This window comes from Trichechus manatus, unplaced genomic scaffold (assembly GCF_000243295.1).
Source record: "Trichechus manatus latirostris isolate Lorelei unplaced genomic scaffold, TriManLat1.0 scaffold00249, whole genome shotgun sequence".
In the NCBI taxonomy this organism is placed as follows: Eukaryota; Metazoa; Chordata; class Mammalia; order Sirenia; family Trichechidae; genus Trichechus; species Trichechus manatus.
This window is the reverse complement of record NW_004444185.1, coordinates 2,507,475-2,533,951: the sequence shown is the minus strand read 5'-3', so window position 1 is coordinate 2,533,951 and position 26,477 is coordinate 2,507,475. Positions and strand designations below refer to the sequence as shown.

At 43.3% G+C, this 26,477-nt stretch overlaps 1 protein-coding gene across 3 annotated transcripts in view; it reads left to right on the top strand.

Moving 5' to 3' along the window:
- Nucleotides 1–22,284, top strand: part of CAB39 (calcium binding protein 39) — an 84,157-nt gene extending 61,873 nt beyond the window's left edge. For 2 of the 3 annotated variants that reach the window (XM_023724494.1, XM_023724495.1), the window contains exons 3-9: nucleotides 13–177; nucleotides 2,587–2,705; nucleotides 7,369–7,537; nucleotides 15,047–15,106; nucleotides 19,356–19,421; nucleotides 20,360–20,503; nucleotides 21,126–22,284. In XM_023724494.1, coding sequence (XP_023580262.1) covers nucleotides 13–177; nucleotides 2,587–2,705; nucleotides 7,369–7,537; nucleotides 15,047–15,106; nucleotides 19,356–19,421; nucleotides 20,360–20,503; nucleotides 21,126–21,314 — 912 coding nt within the window. In that variant the 3' untranslated portion in view covers nucleotides 21,315–22,284. The remainder of the gene's footprint in view (nucleotides 1–12; nucleotides 178–2,586; nucleotides 2,706–7,368; nucleotides 7,538–15,046; nucleotides 15,107–19,355; nucleotides 19,422–20,359; nucleotides 20,504–21,125) is intronic. The other variant, XM_023724493.1, reaches the window with a different exon arrangement.
- Nucleotides 22,285–26,477: the final 4,193 nt, after the last annotated feature.

The window sequence follows — 26,477 nt, the reverse complement described above, 5'->3', positions numbered from 1 at the left end:
AAAAAAAAACAGGCTACAGAAGAAGTTTCCAAAAATCTGGTGGCCATGAAGGAAATCCTGTACGGCACAAACGAGAAGGAGCCGCAGACGGAGGCAGTGGCGCAGCTTGCTCAGGAACTCTATAACAGTGGCCTCCTCAGCACCCTGGTCGCCGACCTACAGCTCATTGACTTCGAGGTAGGAAGTCAGTTTCTTAGTTTTCAAAAACAGAACCCTACTCGCAGTCGTTTTCCATGTATTCTCTTCTTGTAAACACCTTAGGGTTCCCGGCGAGCCCTCGGCTCAGGGCTTCCTGCCCTCTGGACGCATGCTTGGCTGCCTGCCTCGTCTGCAGAGCCAGGGCAGGGACCCACAGGGGTCTCAGGCCTGTTCCAAGGCTTCTGCCCCGTCACCACGTCACGTGTGGCGTTCCTTAGGTATGCGTTGCGCCCTTTTATTTGGGCCGTATTTAAGACACAGCTGTTCAGTTGAGAGCACTGTAGTGGGCTGCATATAATTCACTGGTCCCTGCTCTTGAGAAATAAAGAATCTAAAGAAGATCATATAGACTTTTAGAGGTAGGTAAGGTCTTAGAGAAATTCCAGTTATACAGGAAAACCTGCGAGAGCCAGACAGAGCTCAACGGGACTGCCGTGTTTTTCGAGGTCTGGCAAGTTTTCCGCCTTTGACAAGGTGCAGTCTTACCACTTTTCTCTCATTTTAGTGGAAAATATTTAAGTTTTCCATCTCTGACAGGTTTCCACCTTACACAGGTCCCAGCTTTCACAGCTTTTTGCTGTATCTATTTTACCTGTTAAAAATTCATAGCAGAGACCATAAGCCTCTGCCTCACATGGGTTTTGTTTGCTCAGCAGTGCTTTTAGATTTTTGAATTAATATAACACTTAAATCGCAGACTTTACACGACGTTCTCAGTTTCTGGTTTCTTTGTCTCAGGTCACGCTGGGCCTGTTAGACCTCTGTGGCCCCTCGCTGGAGCCCAGCAGCAGCCACCCTCCACACAGGGCATGCACAGATGGCACAACTTGCTTTCTACCTAGGGGCCGGCTGTAGCCATGTGCATTTCCTGCCCAGTCTGGGAGGCATTTGGGATTGTTGCCCAAGCTTTTACAGCTGGGTTCTGCCATGTTAAGTAACAGTGAATTTAACCTGAGAATAATGGTCCTTGATCCTAGTCTGAAGGAAGACCCTGGGTCAGTTGTGGGGGGGCATATATGGTAGTAGAGGGTCCGACGCGGTCAGGGGCAGTCTTCTGTCTGCCTCTTTGTCACGGGTGTGCTTTGTTTTAAGCCCCAGTGTTTATCCACCTGAGTGATTGGATGTCTGTCCAGGTGCTTGAAAGGCAGGTACATGTTACTGGGGAGAAAATGATAGACAAGTAACTAGATTAAATATGGAGGAGGGATGGAGGATGTGGTTCATACATTATTTGAATATAATATTGATAACAAAATTTTTTATCAAGAGAGAAAATAAAATTTTATTTCTATCCTACTGTAGAGCAGATAAAAGAACTAGGATATTTCAGTGTACCTAGCCGATTTCATGTATTTTTAATAGTGTATCAAATTCCAACAACAATTTTTATTTCCCCTGGGAAGTTGGGCATGGGCTGAAACATCTAGTTCCTCCTTTGTCAGCCTCCACCCACCCTCCTTCCCAACCTGGATGCAGAATTTAACGTTCATTTAGAACTTTGAAGACATCATTTTAAAAAAAAAATGTGCCGTTGAGACCGGTGTTTAGAGATTGTCATCACTGTTCCTGATGTGGCACGTGCCCCGAGGTGGTCTCTCTGTGTGAGCTTCAGGCTGGGTGCTGGAAAGCTAGCATTTCACTCACTCTCCTACAGGCTGGTCAGCCATTCCAAAACATCTCTTGGAATTTTAATTAATCAATCTCTTAATTTCTCATGCAGCTTTCTCATTTTAAGCTTCCACGGATGGCGACTTAGTGTCCATCTGTTTTAATAAAGTGTGATGGTGTAATTAAGTTCTCATCTTTGAACTAGTGCACCCTGCGATACTGAGCACCTTCATTATTAATCCATATAATGTTTTTCCTAAGTAGATGTAGTTTAAGGGGATGGGGGGTGTCTACTTGCCATTAAAGCTAAGCTTCTTACAGAAGGTCTTCAGTGTTGCTAGTAGAGTATAATTCCGTTCCCTTCTCCCTGCATCATGTAAAAGGAAAGTAGAGGTTACGACATGAGCAGCATCGTGTTTGAAGCTGCGTGTTCCTTCAGGTGAATTCAGGTCCCTGTACATTATGAGCTTACAGCAGGGTTTTGTTGTTCATTTGAGTCAGCATGATTCTGAGTTAGAAATGGTTACAATAATACATGGAATGTAGTGAGATTTCACTTTGTCAACACGTTGTTCATGTTAAAAATAGTCAACTATTAAAACTTAGAATTTTGAATTATAAATAGAGATAAAATAAGAAAACCGTGTTTATGAATGTGTTAAAGTCAGATATTCAGTCAGCTATAAATATACAGTGCCTTTATTTAAGTTTATTTGGGAGGGCGGGTGGGCATTTTTATGTTTAGTCAGGTAAATATTTTAATGATTGTGTTCCTAATAGGGCAAAAAAGACGTGGCTCAAATTTTCAACAATATTCTCAGAAGACAAATTGGTACAAGAACTCCTACTGTTGAATACATCTGCACCCAACAGAATATTTTGTTCATGTTATTGAAAGGGTATGTACAATGTAATAAAATTTATATTCTTAGTTCAAAAATAAAAAAAGAAACATTGCCTTGATCAAAACCAGGGTGGTGAATGTGGGGGAAGCATTTTCTCTGTAGTCTGGTCAGCTCATTTTCCACAGATCTTGAACATACTCCCCTCCTTAAAATTCAGCCTTTGAGCTAAACTGAATCGGAAAATGCCCTGCTAATGGAAGTTTTAAGTTAGGCTGATGGTGAGCCTTAGAGTTCACAAACCATACATGACTGAAGGAAAAAAACAAGGCGTCTGTGGTCTTATTTCTGTTCTGGAAGATAAAACATTTGAATTTTGTTAAAATGTCAGTTAAACCATGTGTTTAGAGACATCTCTGGACATGGGTACACAGTGTAAGGAGATAAGAGCTGCCTAGGAGAAGAGGCTCGGGTGCCAGGGAGCTTCCCTTAGTTAGGTCAGCCAAGGCTGTGTTGATGAGGCCGCAGCCTTTGCTGATAGCCGTGTGTGGCCATTCACTAACCCACTTCTAATGTGGTGATTCACAGTGCATCTTCCTGGAGTTACTACTGGCCTAAGCAGGCATTTATGTTTGAGTAGTCTGTCAACTTAAAAAACAAACAAAACCAAAAAAGCCTAAAAACTAAAACTTTAAAAAAAACTCGCACAGTTCTTCTCCCTCGTCACTGAGCCTCCCCGATTGGAGGATAGCCTCCTGTTGTTCACACCAGCATTGTTTCCAGTCTTGGGTATGGGGTATGTCTGTTTGGCCAAACATTTGTGTTGTTCTATTAAATTGGTGGGCAGGCGTGTGACTGGCATGACTGTTGACGTGAATCAGCTTGCTCTCCTACCCTTGCTTTACAGCTTGCCTTACTCTGATTCCTATCTCTGCGGTTCAACACTCCCCCAAGTTCAAGCTTGTTTAGACAAAGCATCAGTCAGTGCATGTGCTGCATTCAGGCCTTCTGTCTCCTCCTCTGTTTCTAACCATCGTGGTGCTGCTTCAGATGGTGCTGTACGGAGCCTTTGGCATCTGAGTGTGGTATCAATCCAGAGTTGCATGTGTGAACAGGTAGTGGGGAGTCTGCAGTGTTGGTGCTCTCCGAGCGGCTTCCAGATGACGTGGTGTATTTTTAGAGCCAGTATTTCTTTTTCCATAGAAACCAATGGTTATTTAAAATCCATAAATTAGTCAACACTACCTAAATTTCCTTTAGAGTTTACTTCAGCTGGGAGCACAATATGAACATTTTAGAACACCATAAGTAGGACTTTTGAGATACAATTGAAAGAAAAAGCTTTAAGCTCTCATCTGAGCTAGCCAGAGCAGAAACCTCAGCCAGGAAAGAGAGGAGGAGAAACATGGAGATGCAGCTGGTGTGGGATCCAACGGGAGCCTCCCCTTACCCCCTTCAGCCTTTACTGTGGAAAATATACATAAAACTAGAGGGAATAATATACCCATCACCCAGCTTCAGCGTTGTTAGCATTCTGTTATTCTTGTTTCATCTGTTCCTTGCTTCCTTTTATTGTCACCTCCCATACAACACCACTTCAGTGTGCATCCCTAGCACATAGTATATAACAGGATTTTTTCTTAATGTAGTCACAGTACCGTCTACAAACCTGACATTATCTAATGCCCAGTCACTTTTTACATTTCCTTGATTTCTATGAAAAGGTCATTTTACAGTTTGTTTAGTTCAGATTCCAAACAAGGTCTATAAACTGAATTGGATTGATATGACTCTTAGCTCTCTTTTAATCTATAGTAATACCTGCCTTCTCTCCCCACCCTCCCCACTTTCTTTGTTTGTTTTGTTTTTTTAAATTTTTGCAATTTGTTGAGGCAGCTGGGTCATTTGGTGGAAAAGTCCCATATTTTGGATTTGCATCCCTGTGGTTTCATTTAACATGTTCCTCTGTCCCCTTATTTCTTTAGATTAGTAATTACATCTAGAGTTTGATTGGATATTGGGAGTGGGGGAAGAATTCTTCATGTACTATACTTCCTGTGTACATGCTGTATATTTCCTGTTGGGTGACACTGGTTGTCCCATTTTAGTGATTAGATTGATCAGTGGATTCAGGTGCTGTCAATCTGATCTGTCCATTATAAAGTTTCCCGTCAAGCTGTCACCTAATGACTTCAGTATCCGTTGAGGATTATCACCTAGATTCAAAATCTCCTAATGCTATCATTCTGTCTCCATATATTAAATGTGTCTGTTCTTTAAAGAAGAACCTTTCTTCACCAATGATTTAATTATCCCAAAAGACAAGCAGTGTGGGACAGACAGAATTGCTAGCTTCCTTGCTGTCTGGCTCAAGATGTCCCTTGTTCGTTTTGTACACTTACTGCCTCAGACCTGGAAACAGGTCAGAGAGCCTTTTAACATTTTGTGCTTTAGTTGATTAATTAGTTCAGACTACTTCCATACAATGTAATCATCTGCTTAGGCTATAAATACTTTGATGTTAGATATTTTGGGGGAGCCCTGATGGCACAGTGGTTAAGCACTCAGCCGCTAACCAAAAGGTCAGTGGTTCAGACCCACCCGTCACGGGAGAAAGATGTGGCAGTCTGCTTCCATAAAGATTTACAGCCTTGGAAACCCTACTGGGCAGTTCTACTCTGTCTTAAAGGGTTGCTATGAGTCGGAATCAACTCGCCCAACACCAACGGGTTTGACTGCCAATAGGAGCCCTGGTGGTGCAGTGGTTAAAGTGCTCCGCTGCTAACCAAAAGGTCAGCAATTCGAACCCACCAACTGCTCCGTGGGAGAAAGATATGGCAGTCTGCTTCCATGAAGATTTACAGCCTTGGGAACACTATGGGGTAGTTCTACACTGTGCTGCAGGGTCGCTATGAGTCAGAATCAACTTGACGGCAGTGGGTTTGGTTTTTTGTTACACAGCCAATTTTAGTATGTATTTAAAAGTACATAATCTGGTGTTACACTGCATTTGGAGGCAATTTTTTTTTTTTTAAACTGGCAATTTAAATGTTAATGTGCTCTCCACTCTAGTGCTAATAGATTATAGGGCATAACTGTTTGCCTTGTACTGATTGGTTTATGGTTTACTCATTTAAGATAAACTTGACAAGCCTTCATCGAAACCTGCCCAACTTGTTATACCAAACTGTCTTTACCCTTGTCCTTCTAGTCTCCTGTCTACTGAAGATCAGCAAAGATAAACTGTATGATTGGCCATTTTGTGAACAAACATTTTGATCACCTAAGAGCCAGTCAGCATCTAGGTTCCAAGCCGTAGTGATATTCATAGAATGTCACTCTGTGATAAACATGGGCACAACCAAAGATAATAAGTCAGTATTACAGGATCTCACAGGGGAACATGCAGGTTTGGTCAGTAAGACAAGGGTTAGTGAAAGAGATGGGGCTTAAGGGGGTTTAGAATTTGCAGAGGCAAAAAGAGAGAGAGGACGTCCTACTGGCACGTCACTGAGGACAAAGTTACAGGGGCAGGAACGGTTGCAGTGTGATTGGCCACAGTAAGGAGATCATCTGGAAGCTTTTATGACATAGTGGGAGATGGTGTTGTACCAGAGGAGTGGATCTGACAAGGGGAAGGCTAGAAATTCAGCCCAGGGGTTTGCCTTTATTTGATTAGCAAGAAGCAGCATCTTAAGCTCAGAGCGGGAAACGCTATCGCGAGACTATGTAGGGAGCCTTTGGTAAGGCAGAACTTGCGCAGAGATGCTGACTGGGAGCCCATTTCAGGGTTCTGGGTGTGAATCAGTGCAACTGTGGAAGGGAGAAAGAAAATGAGCCTAAGATGTTTCAAAGAAGCATTCAGAAGGACTAGTGACACTGAAATGGGAAGATTTGGAGTAGAAAAAGGCAGGCATAGAACTGTGCTGTCTAGTAAGGTACCGCCACACCACATACAGTTCTTTAAATGTAGATTAAATTAACGTAGCTAACAAGAGCAGCATGTTGCTGAGAGTCTTGAAAATAACCATCCTGGGTACCGGATCAAAGCAAAGTACAAATGCTGTACATTTGATAGTCCTATTGAGATACTAGCTGGGGCACTGGTGGCACAGTGGTTAAAGAGCTTGGCTGCTAGCCTAGAAAGGTTGGCAGTTCATATCCACCAGGCACTCCTCGGAAACCCTATGGAGCAATTCTGCTCTGTCCTGTAGGGTCGCTATGAATTGAAATCAACTCGACAGCGGGAAGTTTGGTTTTTTTGGAGGGGGGGTGGTTATTGAGATGCTGTGACTTTCTGAATTTGGGATCATGTTTTTAAATGTTCAGAAATTTAAAACAAAATTGGATTTTTTGTTTTATATTTTGATTCAGCTTTTGGTTGAGAGCGCCACATGTAAAACTAACCTCTACATGTTGGGGTGCGACCTCAGTATCTTTTTTCAGATCTTTTAGCTTAAATAATGAGCCGTTATTTATACGGTCACTCTCGTGGCTGTTATTTTCCTTTGGGATGAAGCAGTCATCACCAACTGATCAATGTGTGTGCACACTTCAGTGTAAACTCTCCTGAGCACGTGTTCCTTGCGGAGAGAAATGCCCGTTGTAACTGCTGTTTCACCGTGGCCCCTTAGCCGGGACACATGTCTGAAAACCTCTGTTCTAAAGACTCAGAGTGCCTTGTGTTGGAGCAGTCACGTGTGTTTTTTTCTTTTTGCAGGTATGAATCTCCAGAAATAGCTCTAAATTGTGGAATCATGTTAAGAGAATGCATCAGACATGAACCGCTTGCAAAAATAATTTTGTGGTCAGAACAGTTTTATGATTTCTTCAGATATGTGGAAATGTCAACATTTGACATAGCTTCAGATGCGTTTGCCACATTCAAGGTAACATTTATAAAAACAGTACACAGTTCTAAACAGACTTGCAAGTCAGATTTCTGGGCATGCTGTTTTTCCTACCCACCCTACCCTCGCAGTCTACACACTGCTGCCCTCTAGTGGGAGGAGAGAAGATATCGTTTCCATGTGTATATGTGACAGGTTTATTCAGGGCATCACATCCTGAAGGGGTGGAGAAGTTAGCTTCTGAGGTCTGTCTAAGAGGCACACTCCCTGTGTAGTCAAAATGACACTCTAAACTCTGTGAGATTACCTAGTAAGTGCAGGGCACAGGTATGCAGTGAGTCTGACAACAACATACTGCAACAGCCTTTGGTTAAGCACCAGGTAAAGGAGCTGGCTCCTGTTTAGGGGCCATCCTGGTTTGAAATATACATGTCTTCAAATACAAGCACGTTTAGGACAGAGGTGTCCACACTGTGACAGGCTTAGGGAGCAGTGGCCTGCCTTCTCCCATCTCACGCTCACGCCAGGGCGTGTTTACTGCGGGGGGAGACGGAACCAGCTGCACTACCTCAATTACTCTGTGCCCCCGCCCTCCGTCCCCTCCCCTCCCTTGTTATACGGTTGTATAAATCAAAGGAACATATGATGCTGCTCCATTGTATAATATGCACATTTTTGTTTTTAATTGCAAGGTTCTGTGCTGTTTAAAGTATATAAGTAAAGCAGTGCTCTTTATTAATTTTTTTCACAATGGGGACAAGCCTTTATATGCTGTGTTCCCTTATATAAAATGTCTGATCTTCACAGACTTTCTAGTGAATATTTAGAGCTATTATTTTAATATAATCGGAATTTAGTATACTCACACCTAGGCTACCATACTCAAAGCCATGAACACTATTACAGTGAGAAGTGACGACTTTTCTTGTGAGGACTCAGTTTTATGATTATAAAGAGTCTCTGGATAAAGTACATACCTCAGAGTAAATGAATGCCCTTAAGATGGGGTGCAGACCTGGAGGACCCGGTCATGAGGGTTTCACATTAATCGAGAATGAGGTGTGGGAGGTGCTTGGTAATTTATGTCCCAAAACAATTAAAAAAGGGTGTCAGAAGCATTAGGCAAGACCTCAGATATTTATATCTCAGCGTGCAAAGCAAAACAAAGTGAATTTGAGATTATAACAGAGAGAGGTAAATGTGATGGCTTAGGTATCACCCAGACTGGCGGGATAGGACTCACGATTAGCATGCATGATGGAAGGGTGTGCCCCATACAGAAGCAGCAGACCTGTTAGGGCGGGAGTTCTGGGAGCACCATGTGTCAAGAAGAGACAGACCTGTGTGGAAGGAGAGCCCTGTGCCTGACGGGGAGACACTGGGGTGCAGGAGAGTAAAAGGAGAGAGAGCAGCTACAGTGTGGGCGAATGCACCCAGCCCTTGGCCATGCAGAGGACGTGGATGATACACTCCTGGCACCGATAGCAGAATTGGCCAAGAGGTGAGAGAGGTGTGCTGACTGGATGCTGGTCATGTAAGTCACAATATTGGATGAAGTCTTGATTGACGTTGCTGATAATTTTATCTCAATTCAGGTTGCTTCTTTGAATTAAATTCTCACCAAGGAGAAAATGATGGTGAGGGAATAGTTGTAGAAAAAGCAACCCTGTCAGGTTATGGTTGCCAGGAAGGGGAAGATGTGAAGAGCCAAGCAGGTAGTCTCCACCTGAAGAAGGGAGACTTCAAAAAGCAACTTAGAGTTCTAAGCATGAGCTACAGAAGAGAGAACCTTGAGAAGCTAACTTGGATTGTGTATCCCAGGGGGTCCTGATTACATAGAAAGGGGAGACCTAATTAAAGAGGCACCTGAACAGAGAGCCTTCCAGGAAATAAAATGAAGTCACACCCATAAGCAAGACAATATATGTGAAAGACTTAACAGACCTACCATCGTCATCTCGGGATGGCTAAACCACCAGACCCAAGTGAAGCTGCTTTCCCACTCCCTCTGTGAGAGAAACTACAGTTAGAGCCAGGAGGAAGACCAGAGCCCACCCAAGGTGCTGGCAAGGAGGACAGGAGAGCAGCTCGTCCCTGGTTGGCTGCCGTCCACGTCGCAGAGAATAACATCTGTGCAGTGGAAAAGGAGCTAGCTGTGGTGCATGCTCTCCTTTGAGATGTGACAAGAGCCCTCTCCTAGGAAGTGCACTCTGCACACAAACGTTTTCAAACAAACGCGGCTCAACCGTAGTCCTGGATTGAAAGCCCCAGAACAGGTGCTGAGTCTCAAAAGGAAATTAAAGCTACGCTCTCTGAATGTGTCTAAGAGTCTTGGCTTGAGTGAATGGGTACTGAGATAATAAATCAAATATTGTTAGTGGGTTGTTTTTTTCTTTTTCTTTTTTTGAGGAACTAAGTAGATGGGGAGGGGCATCAGAAGGCCAACATATATATTTCCAATTTTCCAGAGTGAAAGAAGGTAGAGAGAGGCTGGTGAAGCTTGGAGCTTGATGGTATTCCTGTGTAAGGTTCTAGAAAGTATTTCTAAAGAGATGAGTTCTGAGCATTTTGGAAAGGAAGCCATGTACCCACAGCCAGCATGGATTCACTAAGTAAGTTCAGCTCCGCTAATCACATAGATGCCAGGAGATCAGGGTGGGTAAGAGTGTGGCTGCCTGGGTTCGAATCCCAGCTCTGCCACTGATTTGTAGCCTCAGTTTCCTCACCTGTAAAATGTGGGTAACAATACTGGTCTGCCAGGATTTTTGTGCCTTTGCACGGTATGTGTGCAGTGAGTAACTATTAAAATTATCCTTTTATGACAAGGAGAGTATGCTAGACATTGACTAATTATACAAATGTATTCTCTTGGAAACAACAGAAAAATATGAGCTAGATGGAGTTTCCGTGTAGTGGACACATGACTATGTGCTGTATCCACAAGGTGCTGGCAGATGGGTTGCTGTCACTCTGGAGAGAAGTGTCTAGTGGGCCCCCGCTCGGCTCCGCCTTTTGAACATTTTCATTCACCACTTAGATAAGGGGTAGTAACAAGGCATACTTCTCAGATTTATAGGTAGTAACCATGATAGGAAAGATATATAACAGTGGATACTAAACTAAGGATCCATAGAGACCCAGAGAGGCCAGAGTATAACAGGATGAAATTAGTGTAGATAACTGAAGTCTTCCACTTAAGGACCTACCTGTATAAATATGAGATGAGGAACTAAGGCATAGTAATAAGAGTTAATAATTACTAAATTTAATGGTTACCAAGGATAATAATTTCTGAAAGGTAGGTAATTCTGTGTCATGCTTACACAATCTTGTGAAGGAGGTATGTTATTATCTCCTTTAAAGATGTGGAAACTGAAGCTTAGAGATGTTGAATAAAAGTCAGACAATAATGGGAGAGCCAGAATTTGAATTCAGGCAGTCTGGCTACACATCTCACTCTGAGTAAGCAAAGGCTGTATTCGTCCAGTATGATGCTGCTGCCCCCGAAGCCACATGTGACCACGTAGCATGTGACCTACGAAGCTCAGTGGTGGTCTCACTTGACTGTAAGCTATTAGGTAACAGCACATGGGTGTGTTCCGTCCCGGGCACTACACTCTGAGGCACATAGACGCAGGGATCACTTTCAGAAGACAGTAGATGGGGAGGGGCTCAGAGCCCGTGGTTGGAGGAGAGACGATTCAGTAGGGACTTGCTATGAGGTCTCTGCTTGGATTTGAAGTAGGGTCCTGTAGACAGTGCATTAAACTTCTTTCTGTTGGCTCTGTCAGTGTTTGGCTGTTACCTGGGGCTAAGTTTTGACTTTAGCACAGGGAGAACACTTGAACAATAACATCTCCGTAAGTAAACCACAGTTGGAAGAATTGAATTCCTTGTTCTTGAACATAGTCAAGCATGAAGTAAGAAATTGGACCAGATTGTCAGACTTGACAAGACTCTATGAAAATCAGCCCCCTGGGTTAGCAGTATGTCTTCAGGGATTCCAGGGCTGTCTTTGTACTTGACGCTGGGGGCCCAAACTCACATACCTTTTAGGGGTTTTCTTTTCTTTTTTTAATTCAGCCCTCCCTAAATTTTGGCTATTCAATCTGCTGGACTTGGGATATGAGCCCTGGCATTTCTCCAGGTTATATCAGGGCCTTGGATCACTGGGATTCAGGTAGGTGGGAGATGAGAAATCCTTTCCTTCTCCCCCCTCTGTTCGCTAGCACCTCTGCTGTTCTGGGCCCGCATGTACCCAAGGTGCTGGGTGCTGAACAGGCACTGACTGCTTGTCCTTAATTCTGGTTTGAGTGCCTCAAAACTTATAGCTTCAGTTCCTGGGCTAAAGTTCCTTCTCCCCAGGTGTCAAGGCCCTGCCCACATCCCACCTCCTTCCTTTCGGCTTCGGGTCAGCCCTTTTCCCTGTGCTCTCTCTTCACAGCCTCTCTTTCTGCTCATGTTTTGCCCCCTCCCTTTAGGCCCTAGAAGGGCCCTTCCTGACAGAGGACTCTCATCCTGTCACGCTTCTACTTCAGCAGTCGGGGGCACCCCTTTTCAGCTGCTGTACCAAGACCATTGAGAGTTGATTCTTGGACCCAGGCATCTAAACTGGCAACTGTTACCTGAGGTTCTTGGTCTCCGTAAATCAGATGATAACAGATAGAACCCCCCTCCCAGATGGAGAGACCCCCCCCCTTTTTATAGCCGGCCTAACCATGAGCTTCTTTGCTTCCGCTTGTGGTACATCCTTCAGAGAAAATAGTCACCTTACACAGACCTTCAGGAAAACTCTGTTGAAAACTGTTTATGCCTGCAGGGCCTTTGCTTTCTAGAGTAGATACTGTCTACCTGCCTGTCCATAAGACACTGCCCCAGTCACTGACCACAGTGGAAAGCCAGCGTCTCCAAGAGCCATCTCCTTTGGCGTTCTCATTCATCAGAGCAGAGAGGGAGGGCTTTCTCTCTTTCCCTGTGTGTCCTCATGTCCGCCTCCAGGACAATTTAGCCACAAAAAGTAGACATGACACTCGGTCTCACATGGATCCTGACACATTAATCCCTTCATTCATTCATTCAATTCAGTCAACAAGCCTGAGTGCCTGCCTGGTGTAAAACAACAGCAGCATGTTACGAGGTGTTACGTGCTCTTTAACAAACATGCGTTAAGTGCCTTCTGGGCTGAGTATACTCCCCTTAAAGTTCTCGTGTTTCTCTCTCCCTTGCATCTGACCCTACGAACTAATATGGTTGTTGTTAGGTGCCATCGAGTTGGTTCTTACTCATAGCGACCCTGTGTACAACAGAACGAAGTACTGCCTGGTCCTGCAGCATCCTCGCAATCATTGCTATGCTTGAGCCCATTGTTACAGCCACTGTGTCAATCCATCTCATTGAGGGTCTTCTTCTTTTTTGCTGACCCTCTACTTTACCAAGCATGATGTCCTTCTCCAGGGACCGATCCCTCCTGATAACATGTCCAGAGTATGTGAGCATTCTGGTTGTACTTCGTCCAAGATGTACCTGTTCGTTCTTTTGGCAGCCCGTGGTGTATTCAATATTCTTTACCAGCACCACAATTCAAAGGCGTCAATTCTTTGGTCTTCCTTATTCACTGTCCAGCTTTCACATGCATACGAGGTGACCGAAACCATACCAGTATACTAAGATAATATGTTATTCTTCTACCACTTCCATCTCCTTTCCCATATGAGGAAACCTTGTAGCTACTGCTTGCCAAATTCTTAAGGATACTTAAACTCCAGGTTTTCTAAGTTTGCCTGTTCAGTCCTCAAATGGGATTTTGAAAAAATTGTCTATGTCCTGTCTGGCCATTCCTGTTATAATCAGGAAATATGGTGCATACCCCATCCAGCAATTTGAGTAACTGTAAATCTTTGAGATAAGGCAAAAAGCTTTTTTAAAAGCAAACTTTGAAGATTGGTTACCCGTTGCCATTGAGTCGATTCTGACTCATAGTGACACTATAGGACAGAGTAGAACTGCCCCATAGAGTTTCCAAGGAGCACCTGGTGGATTTGAACTGCTGACCTTTTGGTTAGCAGCTGTAGCACTTAATCAGTACGCTACCAGGGTTTCTGAAGATTGGGTAGTGTGATGTTTTTCCAGATGTGTTCTCTGACTTCTGTTGGCTCGCACGTTTACTTACTGTTCATGAAGCTTTTACTGTGTGCTGGGCACTGCACAGGTGCTGGGGATTCAAAGGGGGTAAAAATGGACACGACCCTTGCATTTATGGGACTTCAGGCCAGTGGGAGAGACATTAGTCAAATCCCACAGAGAGAGTCACAGCTGTGACCAGTGCTTTGATGCGGGTGGCCAATTGGAAGGGTTCCCTGTGTAGTGACACTTACATGGAGGTCTGAAGGGTGAGCTGTAGGAGTTAGGCAGAGAGGAGAGCCCATTTGAAAGCCTTTGGGGAAGGATGTTACCAAAAGGCAGGTGACAAAAGAGCTCCATGCACAACCATTCAAAGACCCAGTAGCTCTCCAAGAGGGAACTAGCGCTGTGGGCTTTCCACATACATATGCTTGGAACATTTTTTGAGGCCAGTGTTACACTTGAAAACACTTCAGGAACACTAATTCATTGTAACCTGAAGCAAAGTTGGTTCAGAAAAGACGTTTATTAGTACAGCCTCTCTAGTAAGTGGCCCAAAGGGAACTTCATTCATTCATTTGCCAAATAGTGACCAGCCATTCATGTGCTGTCACATGTTCCCATTCTCTTCCCCATCTGGTGAGAGCAAGGCTAGGCCATTACCAGCTTCTAGGTCCTTGAAGGCAGGGACTGTATATGTTTCCCTTTGTAGCCCCAACACTGGAACTTTCTCTGGCACATAGTAGGTGTTCTCTGATGAATGATCTTTGAGTTGTTCCCGGGGAAAACATAAGCTCTGTTTCTAGGAATGCAGAATTGGACCACAGGTCAAAGTAATTTTTAACTCCACATTTTTGCAGCATTATTCTGCTTAATTAGGAGCTAATGTTTATAATATGATAGGGCTTTTAGAAGCTATTTTACATCTGAAAAAAGGTTGCATTAGATAGGATACTGATTGTAATTTTATTTAGGAACAAGAAAATGGAACCTCCAGTACTTTTTCTAATAAAAGAAATTTCCTTTCTTCACCAGGAGCAGTAAATGGGCGCAGGATTCTATTTGACACTCTGCCACCACCATTTGCTTTTATTCCTCTTTAACTCTTCATCCTCTTCTTCTAAGTGTGCATCTCCATTGCTTCCTATGTCTGGTGTTTTGCTTTGTTTTTTCATTTTTGGTTCTATGAGCTATAGACCTGTGGCTAATCCTATAACATTAAAATCATAATTTGAAATTACTAATAATTTTATTTACTCTTACATAAAATCAATATTTTGAGTAAAATTCATGCCCAAATATTTTTAAATATAGCAATTTTAACAACGGTTTTTATCAGGTAAAATGACGTGGAATATTTTAGAATTCTCTTTTTAAAAAAAAAAACGAGTGGAGAATAACTATAAAATTTGTTTTTTCTTTTTATAGGATTTACTTACAAGACATAAGTTGCTCAGTGCAGAATTTTTGGAGCAGCATTATGATAGAGTAAGTATATGAAATATTATCAAAATAGCACATTTTTTGTTAGCAGAAATGAAAGATTTAAATTAAATTTCATAGCAAAATATTTATTTTGCATATGTAATGTTTTTAAATGATATTGTAGTTGTTTTCCTACGGAAACAACCTATAGAGTGTTAGTCAGAAGAATAATTTGATATTTGTGATTGACACACTGCCCTTTGCATCTTTTCTTACTTTAGAAGAGTAAAATGGGCATTTTTGCTGCTGAATGATAATACAGTAAAGATAAAAGGAAACTTATTATCTGACATTTGACTTTTCCTTCCTTTTCCATCAGTTGCTCCACATTCCTGCTGCTTACAAGTAGAGAGAAAGGGAGGCAGCAGCTGATAGGATGAGAAGCTCTCTAGACTAGAGGAGGCAGGACTCCGGGTTCTGCTCCTGCTCTGCTGCTAACTCCTTGTGGCCATGACCAAGGCAGTTAACCGCTTGGGGACTTAGAAGTCAGTCCTTATTTGTAAGATGAGGGGATTGGACTAGCTCATGGTAAGGTCCCTTCCAGCGCTGAGTCGATGTTGGACTTCGTGGTGATGGTGATGCCCCAGAGAGTTGTCAATGATCCTGAGTGCGCTGACAGACGTGGCTTCCTTTGATCCTCACAACAACCTTCAGGAAAGTTCCCAGAATGCCCAGGGGAGCTGTCTTGTGCCATACTGCTTTAATTTACACGTTGTCCAAGACTTTATAGATACTGTTAGAGAAGTTGTAATGATAACAATCCACTTAGAATCCCTATCCCACAAAATTTGGCTTAGGTTTTAATTTTTCCACTAGTTTTTTAAGTTTTTGAAGTCCAAAGTATCATTAATACTTCATTCTTCACTTCGCTTTTCAACGAGATTATAAGATTCAGGGAGGCAAAATCTATGCCTGCTAATTCTTTTGTGTTGCTTTTTCCCTGTTTTCCCCTCTGGCCCCCAGTAACATCGTAACACAGTGCTAAGTACATAGGAAGTCCCTCATAAAGTGCCTCATAAATGGCTTAACCATTAAACCAAACCAAACCCATTGCCGTCAAGTCGATTCCAACTCATATCGACCCTATAGGACAGAGTAGAGCTGTCCCAACAGCATTTCCAAGGAGTGGCTGGTGGATTTGAACTGCCAACGTTTCGGTTAGCAGCCAGACCGTTAACCACTGTGCCACCGGGGCTCAGGCTTAACCATTGCTGGTCATTTATTGTATTTCCTCCCACGTGTGGTTGGACACGAGTCTTTTTCCTTTTGTATGTTTGTTGGTTTAAAATGGCAGCTCTGTCATTCTCTTCAGTGCCTTTGTACAGGAGTTAGGACCTCGGCTTTGGCCTATTCCTGCCTGGAGTCTGGCTTCCTCCAGCCCCACTCTGTGCTAGCAAGCTGCCTTCATTCTCTGAGCCCTCAGGATCCTCAGTCCTAAAAGGGACTCCTAATAGCACTTGCCTGCGAGGGATGTTGTGAGGATTAAATGAGAATGTGTGTGTAAAGTGTGTGTAAAGTCTGCAACATAATAAGCCTTTAATAAACATTAGCTGTTGCTATTGCCACGTGGTTTCAAAGATTTTTAAACATATTAATACCTTCATTTAAGTCAGACCAAAAATGCAGACTAATTTCCAGGAAATTGACTACAGCCAGTAGAATCTGTTTAATTTTGCTATAAAATATTTTCCTACTTGTTCTCTTCCGTATTATTAACTGATCATATTGGTTAACAAAAGTTTAGGAAAATTTGCGTGAGCATCTAACAGAAATGCATGCAGTGCCATCAGATCTTGGGGAGGGGCAAGGAAAGTGGGGGGATGTGGATAATTTAAATAAAGCTGAGGGTGAGGTTGCTACATAGGAAAAATGTTTTGCTTTCGGGCTCTAACATCCTGTACATTTTGGCTCTGAGCTTTTTTTTTTTCTTTTTTAATCTTTATTTATTTTATTGTTGAGAATGTACACAGCAAAACATACACCAATTCAGCAGTTTCTACATGTAGAATTCAGTGACACTGATTACATTCTTCAAGTTGTGCAACCATTCTCACCCTCCTTCTCTCAGTTGTTCCTCCCCCAGTAACATAAACTCACTGCCCCCTAAGCTTCCTATCTAATCTTTCAAATTGCTGTTGTCAATTTGATCCCGTATAGATAGTTCTTAAGAGGGCTTAATGCTCAAGGCAGACATTCTTACTAGTTAAGCTAAGCTATTATTTGGTTTTAAGAAGACTTCAGGGGATATTTTTGGATTCCATGAGAATTTGAAATTCTGTTCTGTATTGTCCCCATTCTAATCAGGATTCTTGTATGGAATCTTTGATCAGCATGTCCAGTAATGGTAGCCAGGCATCATCCAGTTCTTCTGGTCTCATGGCAGTTGTTCATGGGGCTCTGAGCTTTCTCATAGCCAAAGCACAGAGGGAAACAGAATCAGTTAGAGGATCACAATATCTGTAAAGTAAAACACATGCTAGTTGCTGAAAAGAAACATAGCCTTTTCTAGCCCTAGGACCTGAAACAGATTTCTCCCATTGGCGTTCTTAAAGGAGAGTTAACGCCACCATGTACTGTAGTGAACACCGTCCTTGGGCTGGCCCTGCAGTGAACAGAGGGCTGAACTTAAGTGCAGTTCCCTGAAGCACGTCTTTGAGGAGCCACACAGAGGGTTCAGGAGTGTTGCCTGCCCTCTGCCCTCGACCTCTGTTCCTAACCCAGGGTGAAGCCTGACTTCTCTGGAGGACGGCAGGGGTTGTGTGCATGCTCTCCAGGCACTCTCCGTGACAAGGATTCCTTGCAGCCAAGCTTATCCTAAGAATTCTGCAACCAAAAGTTGCATTTTCTACCAAGAATTTGAGGTGTAAATATTCTGGGTTACTGATTACAGTCCTGACCAGTTGTTTTTATTATCGGTCTGATGGCAGCTTGAGGAGAAGCTAGGGTTAACAGTCATTTCTGAAAAGAGAGAAGTCTGACCTGCTTGCTTACTAAGCACATGACCACCCAGCTCTGCCTCAAGCAGTTCTGGCTTTGTCCTAAGGGAAGGGTCACCAGCTCTTTTCTATAAAGAGCAAGGTTGTAAATATTTGTAGTCCACGTGGTCTGTCACCTGTCTTAGCACAAAAACAGCCATAGATAATCCATAGATAAATGAGTGTGGCTGTGTTCCAATAAAACTTCATTTACAAAAACAGACAGCAGCTGGATTTGGCCAAGCCTGGTCTTAACCACAGACGAGGCTGACGAGGGCCCATCATAGAGCACAGGCACAGATAATCGTAGCACGGACAAACGACCCAGCAGGCATCCTCAGAGACCCACCACAGGCAGCAGAAGTCTCGGGAAAGCGCTGGGAGCCAGCAGAGCCAGCTTGCACTGCAGAGTTCAGGGAGGTTTTCAACCTTCTGTTGTTGAAACACAAACGGAAATAAAGCTCACTGGCCCTCCCTCCCTTCCCACACTCAGGCTTTGTGGGAGTGTAGCCTTGGCCTCTTGTGTGTCCCTCATTGCCCATTTCCTCCTTCCTGCTTTGATCCAGCTTCTACCTGACCCCTTCAGTGACACTGTTCTTGTCAGGGGCCACTTTGTAAATCTAGTGGACGCTTGTCAGCTCTCAAATCCACACCATTTCTCATTCTCTATGTCTTCACTCAGGCTGTGTCCTTTCCTTTTTATGCCCCAAGAACATCTTCTCTCCTCCCCTTTCTAAGCCAACTCCCTCCCATCCTTCAAGTTTGAGCCTAAGTCGTCCCTTCTCTAGGACATCGAATATTTAACACAGCGCTCAATTTCTCCACTCTTCTCTTTCTTGCTTGATACATTGAAAGAACAGGTAACTGGTCTCTTCATGGATGTGCTTTGAACTAGTGGAGTTTTCATCAGTAAAAACTGTGAATTTTCTAACTGAACCCCAGGAAATGAGAACTGCAACGGTGGGGGGAAAGGGAATTATGTTCTGTATGTATGGAGTTGGGGGTGATAGGAGAGGACCGATTTGAACTGTGTGTGGGCCTGGCTAGAGCCTGGAGAGGTCCTCTTCTTGGAGGTAACTAGGGCAGGTGAAACTCTGAGGTGTCACTTGGGGATGTTCTTGAACGCATCAGAAGAAGGGTGTGAAATAGGCAACACGGGAATAGGAAAGCTTGGGCGACTGTTGGCCTCTGGAGTTAGAAATTCATACTCAAGCTTTGTAACGTGATTTTACCAATCTTTTTCTAAAGTAACTGATACGTGTTTTCTTCTCTCTTAGTTCTTCAGTGAATACGAGAAGTTACTTCATTCAGAAAATTATGTGACAAAAAGACAGTCACTCAAGGTATGGCTGTTTATTTTACATGGTTTATTTCTCTTTACCTTGTGTTTGAAATCTGGAATTGGGCAAAGGGGGATTTGGTGGTATGTGTCATAGTCTTTGGGGTGAGGGGTCTTCCTTGTGATTCTTGAAGTGGCCCTGTGCCAGGAGCCTCTGTCTGAGGTTAGGGATGGCCTCCTCTCCCCATTGTCGCAAAAACTTGGCCAGGTGGGCAGGATGGCCTAGGGACAGTACTTCTTCACAGGAAAAACTATTTTTTATTGGCAAATTAATTGCATTTGATGAAATTCTGGACCCTTGAGCTGCTTGGATAAGGCTTTAGAGACCCCCATCTTGCCACTTCAGAATTGCCAGCACATGAAGGAAGAATAAGACTGCCATTTGTAAGACCTTAGTGATGACTGTGAAGCCCCTCTCACATCCCTGCAGGTGATCTTAGCAGTGGGCTGCGCAAGCTGCCTCGTGAACACATGGAGCAATTTTGAGGACCATTGATACTCTAAAGATGGATTTTAATGTGCAGTTTTTCTTCAGTCATGTTGGAGTTTCTATAGTGCTGTTTATTTTATCAGCAAATTTATATTCCCTGTGTAAGACTTCACATTGTCCCGTTTATGTCCAGAGATAACAGGAGTGCACATTTACAGTGGGGGCTCTGGCTGTCTCAGACAGGCCGTGAGTGTCCTCAGAAAGCATTGCCAGACTTTCTGTAGATGTTAAAACTCCTAAAGGAGAAGTGGGTGTTCGCATAGCCAGTGGCATAACGAGTAGGAACTTGGTAGCTTTTAGGTCATAGTTCAGCTCAGTTCCTCCGTCTTTTGAGTGCTTATTAACATCCTGTGCTTAATAGTGCTCACTGTATTATCAAATGAATTCTTTTTAAAACTTTGGTTTTTCTTCAAATCCTAATGAGATGTAAGAGTGACTGTTTGTCTTCTCAGCTTCTCGGTGAGCTGCTATTAGATAGACACAACTTCACAATTATGACAAAGTACATCAGTAAACCTGAGAACCTCAAGTTAATGATGAACCTTCTACGAGACAAAAGCCGCAACATCCAGTTCGAGGCCTTTCACGTTTTCAAGGTAGAGTCCAAGAGTCACGCACAGCGTTTTCCTCCGAGTTGTTCGTCTCATTGCGTTCATTAGTCACTGAAATGCTGGTGACCTTGTTGTGATAATCCAAAAGGTTCAATTCAATGCAGTTTCATATTTGCGTGGTACAACATTTCGGCAGAAAGACCTGGAAATAGGGTGTAACCATTGAGATTTGGGGACAAGAAACGCTTATTTATGGAGAACTGTCATTTCTCTTTGGCCTATAAGATTATTCATCACAAAGTGAAGGATAATCCACTCCTTAATGCTTTCCATGAGGTTTTTATTCTTAAAATCCATTCTGACCACCTGTGCCCAGAAATACTTTCTACCCATTTTATTCTAAAATCAAATACTAACTGTTGCATTTCAGGGCTGGCAGAATGAGATTGTCAATACTTTTTGTGCTAAAACACGTAATTAATCTGATTTCTTTCCAAATGGTGAAAGCAAGGTCTTCTAACACAAACGTCTGAGCTGATTTCCCTGACCCACCATGCCCCCTGGGAAGGCGTTGGATGTGTTCTTCGTGCGTGCTCTTGGCTGCAGTTGACATGTCTCTGGGTCTTGTTCCATCCCTGTGGACTGACATGGCTTTCTCTCCATGCAGGTGTTTGTGGCCAATCCCAACAAGACACAGCCCATCTTAGATATCCTCCTCAAGAACCAGACCAAACTCATCGAGTTCCTCAGCAAGTTTCAGAATGACAGGACCGAGGACGAACAGTTTAATGATGAGAAGACCTATTTAGTTAAACAGATCAGGGATTTGAAGAGACCGGCCCAGCAAGAAGCCTGATTCCCAATAAACAGCTAAAATAGTAAATCCAAATTCAGCATTTGCTGTTAGCTACTCAGCATCAGGCGCTCTTATCGATTCATGAGGAACATTACTGCTAGTCTGCTGTTAGTGAACGGTTTTTCATTTTACCTTTTTCGTTTTTTTAGTCCCAAGTTGGAGAACGTAGCTGCTGCTTTCTTGCACACTAGAGCACACGTGGACTTTTTCTTGATCTTTTTGTGTTATTTCAGAATTGAAAGACTCTGTTCACTATAGGAGTTCTGAAAACGGCTAGGTTTGTGAAGGCAAACATACAGCTGATAGTGTGGTTTAGGGAAGAGGGCGTTGGTATGAGGGGATTGAACCTGTGTGTTTGCATTTATCTTTGTTAAAGACCTGAGCACAGTGTGGCCAGAGCATACCTGGCATTCTCGGTCAGATTGTCCACCTTCACTCAAGGAAGATCGGGCAGAGCTTTACTGGAAATCAGGGGGCTGGATCCAAGATGGGAGCTTTTGCGGGGGGATAAAGTTGACATGCATATAAATTGATGCTAAAACTTAGCAACTTCTCAAAAGTGTGAAGCTTCATAAGGTCATGAGGAAAATGTATATATGCTTTTCACGGCTTTCTAGAGTTTTTTGACATTTGATTTTCTTGAGACTTGACTTGTAAACTTGGATATGTTGAAGGGTATCTGTTAATTTTACTTTTTGAAGGTATTTTAAAACAGTAGAGCTAGCGACGCCACCTCGCATTTCATTTCAACAATGCCTACAGGTTTCTTTTGTATATAATTCTTAGAATGCTCATTTCTTTTAAATGATTTAATTTGTACAGCAGACGAATGTTATTGTATTAGTATGTAACTATTACCTAATATTAAGTTTTTGCAAAAAAAAAAAAAAATGAATGCTCATATGTAATTGAAATACTTCGGATCACATGAAAATGCTGATTTAACATTTAAGTATCACAGCATTAAAAGGAAAAAAAAAAGTAACCAAAACCTCTGATTGAGTTGTCTCCTGGGTGCCATCCACAGGCTGAGCTGTAGGCCGGGATCTCAGTCACCTCCACTTCCCTGCGTAACATTGGCCTTGTTCATTTACAGCGAGTCGTGAGTTCGCCAGATGGACGCGTGAGATGATGCTGAATCACTGCTGATTCTGTGCGTGGGGCAACCTCTGTAGAGCACCTTTGCTTTCTTAGAGTAAGTGATCCAGTACAGTAGTTGTAAAGCTGGATAAAACTTTGACTTCTCTTAGAAAAAAAAGAAGCGTTCCTAGTCACAGGGGCCCTGTGGGGAAATTTATTTTTTTTAATGTCCTGTTCCTTAATGCTGCAGATTATCAGTATTTCTGAAGTACCTGATTTTGCACCACTTTTTTGTTACTGTGACCACGGCAGAACAACGTCTCCTAGAATCTATCTGTGTAAAGTTCTTAGGACAGTATCTGTTCATCCTAGTGATGCCAAGATCGCAACTAACAACTTACAGATCAGAGTTTGCTGGTTCGAATTCAGCATGGCTGTAGCTGATAAAGAAATTTATATAATTATTCCTTGCTAGCCTCTCTTACTAATTGAAGTATTTATCAGCCAGTAAAATGAGACTCCCAGTTGATGTTTCGGCAGGTTTTAAAACCTCCAAGGAACACCAGTTACAAAAATAGCTCCAGAAAATACAAGTGTGTTTTGTTCTACTTGATTGAAATGGCAGTCTGCCTTATCATTGGTTTTCCTGAGACAGTCTTTACAGGAATCTGTGTAAAGTAGTTCCTGTTTTTCTGTTGAAAGTAGGGAAAGCAATGTAATCTCCTTGAGAAGAAAATACCTAAGATGTTTAGAAGACAGACTTGACCCTTCTAGTTCTGGTGGTCTACTGCTGTGTATTGGGATTTAGTGAACATTAATGACACCAGGTGGAAGAAGTGTTTCCTTGCCAAGCTAGGTTCTTAGAACTTCTAAACAACAGAACAGCTTCCTCTCTGGCACTAGAGCCTTTTATGTGAAGGCAGGGGGAGGGTGCAGCGTGTCAGAGAAAACAGTGACTAGGTACTGTGGCATTCGAATCAAGACAGTTGGGGCCTTTTGTTTTTAAACAAAACAATGTGAAAACATTCAGTGTTGACAAGTTGCATTTGAGGTTATAATCGTTTAATATATTCATATTACCAAAACTGTTATACTGGAAGTGGTTTCTTTTCATGTTACAAAGGTTTAATTTTACATAAGGCAGTTATTTAATGTGATTTTTAACCCTTAAAAAAAAAGTGGAGATATATACAATTGTAATAATTCCTTGAAAGTGTTTCATTTCTCCTGAGGAAAAGTGAATTTCTTATCAGAAAATCTGGCTGGCCCTGTCATTTAAATTAAAATAAAATTTTGGAGAAACAGCCTTGTCCGTGTTCATGATGTCTCATAAGTGGTTGCATTGCATCACTGAGGACAGCCTCCGCAGGAGACAGGAGCGTGAATCTCGTCACAAACGGAAGGAAACCGGGAAAGTGAGCGTACTCTCCTCACATCTTGTTCCCTGTCCAGGCTTCTCTGATTTTCACTGCTTGGCTTTCCGCCCTGCTCATCATGTATTGCTCGCTCCCCCAGGTTTCACAGATGTCATCACCCCACTTCACAGCGCCCCTTTTTGGACTAGAACACCCGGGATCTTGGTCCTTTCCCTTTGGTTCTGTGACCTCTTATCACTAAAAGAAGGTAAAACCAGAGTAAGTACTTGGGCAGGAGTGTTCGTAAGTTAGCCAAACCAGGTGCCGTTGAGTCGATTCTGACTCATGGCAACCCCACGTGTATCAGAGTAGAACTGTGCTCCATAGGGTTGTCAATGGGTAGATTTTTGGAAGGAGATCACCAGGCCTTTCTTCTGAGGTACTTCTGGGTGGATGCAAACCACCAGCCTTTTGTTTAGTAGTCAGGTGCATTAACTTTGTACCAATCAGAGATTCCAACCACGTACGACCCAAAAAAATAGTTAATAGGGACCCTAAGATTTCAGAACCTCACAGGGTCTCCATCTCCCAGCATTCACACTGATCAAAGGATGGCAGCTGCCAGTGCCCCGTCCCCGTCCCCCACCCCCCGCAGTCTGCATGAGGCTTTATCCTGTGCTTTTGTTTTTTTTGTTTTGATGCATGTGGTCATCAAATGAGAATTGCAAACCATGAGCAGCCCTGGGCCCTTCCCACGGGACAAAGTCAGTGCAGACACTGAGGGCCAGTGCCTGGAGCTGTCCTGGGAGGTCAGAGCTCCTCACGCGCAGGTGACCTCGAGGCTTCTGTGCAGGAGATTGTGTCCTCTGGAATGCATTGATTGTTTTTTCTAGATAGTAAGACTTTTGGGAAAGATTTACATTTCTCAACATTCTCAAGATTGACAGAGATTTTGTAGATGAGCTTTATTCCCTGGTAAAAATAAATATACATAGTTCTTACTGAAAATATACACAGCAGAACATACACTAATCTAACAATTTCTACATGTATAATTTGGTGACATTGATTACATTCTTCAAGTTGTGGAACTATTCCCATCCTCCTTTTACTAATTGTTCTTCCCCCATTAACATAAACTCACTACCCCCTAAGCTTCCTATCTAATCTTTCAAGTTGTTGTCAGTTTGATCCCATATAGATAGTTCTTAAAAGATCATAACACCCAAGGCAGACATTCTTTACTAGCTAAGCTAAACTATTATTTGGTTTCAGGAAGACTTCAGGGGATATTTTTGGTTTAAGTTTTAAAGGTTATCTCAAGGCAACAGTTTCAGGGGTTCATTCAGCCTCCATGGCTCCAGAAAATCTAGATGCATCAAGAGTTTGAAAATCTGTTCTGCAGCTTCCCCCTGTTGATCAGGATTCTTTCTATAGACTCTGACCAAAACGTAATGGTAGCTGGGCACCATTCAATTCTGGTCTCATGGCAGAGGGGGTAGTTGTTCATGGAGGCAATCAGCCACACATTCTATTTCTTCCTCCTATTCCTGCCACTCCTTCCTGTGTTTCTCCAGGCGAATAGAGACCAATTATTGTACCTTGGATGGCCACTTGCAAGCTTTTAAGACCCCAGGCACTACACAATGAACTAGGAGATAAAACAGAAGCATTAACCATGATATTAGGCCAATTTACTGGGATGTCCCGTGAAAGGATGACCCTATTGGTGACACTTCTTACTGGATTCTTTCCCTTCCTTATCTCACCTCCCACTCAGCAGCAGTGTTCCCAGCATCGATTTCCAAGTAAATGACTCCCATTTGAACCCCCTGGCTCAGGGTCTGCTCTGAGGAAACCTAAACTAAGACACCTGCTCACTCTGTTCCTTTGTCTGACCCGGAGGTGGGAACAGCTAGCCTGTGGTCAGCCAGGTGCAGCGCCATCTGTCTTAGAAGAGAAGGTCAGTGGACGGCAAAGCAGCGCTCTCCACCCTTCTGGAAGAATCCCTCCTGCTCCTCTTGCCTCAGTATTGAGAGACTGTGGCCATGTTGTGTGTGTATCAAAGCCTGACACTAAATAGCACAGCAAACCCACTCCTGCTCTTCTCCTCCCAAGACTATTTTAATATTTTAAAGGCAGACTTGTTAGCAGCTGCCATTGAGTTGTCCCCCAATTCATGGTGACCCCATGCACAACAGGATCAGACCCTTGTGGTCCATAGCATTTTCACTGACATTGGAAGTAGATCACCAGCCTTTCTTCCTAGTCCATCTTTGTCTGGAAGCTCCACTGAAACCCGTTCAGCCTCACAGCAACACTCAAGCGTCCACTGACAGACGGGAGGTGGCTGAGCATGAGGTGCTCATGCTCATCCATGTGCCAGGTATAAACATGGCACAGTGAGGGCATCTGAGCTCCTCATCCAACTTCACGTTCAGGTCTAGAAAGGAACTTGAATTGGGATGAGCAGAGAAGGAGGCTAGGGTCCGTGTGGGGTCTGTGCCCACCTGGTGGTGCTGCTGCTTCTCAGAGTCCTCAGTGCAAAGCGCTGGGAGCCAGCAGTCTGCTTTCCTGCCTTGGCGCCTCCAGTCCACTGGGTGGCAGCAGAGCACCTTTGTAGCAGCTGCTGGTCCTGCGGGGATGGCACCTCACAGGGCAGGTCTGGAGTGACAAACAGAAGGACTCCGAGACCCAGGGGTGTCGTGTATTGATCTGTCCTGAGCTT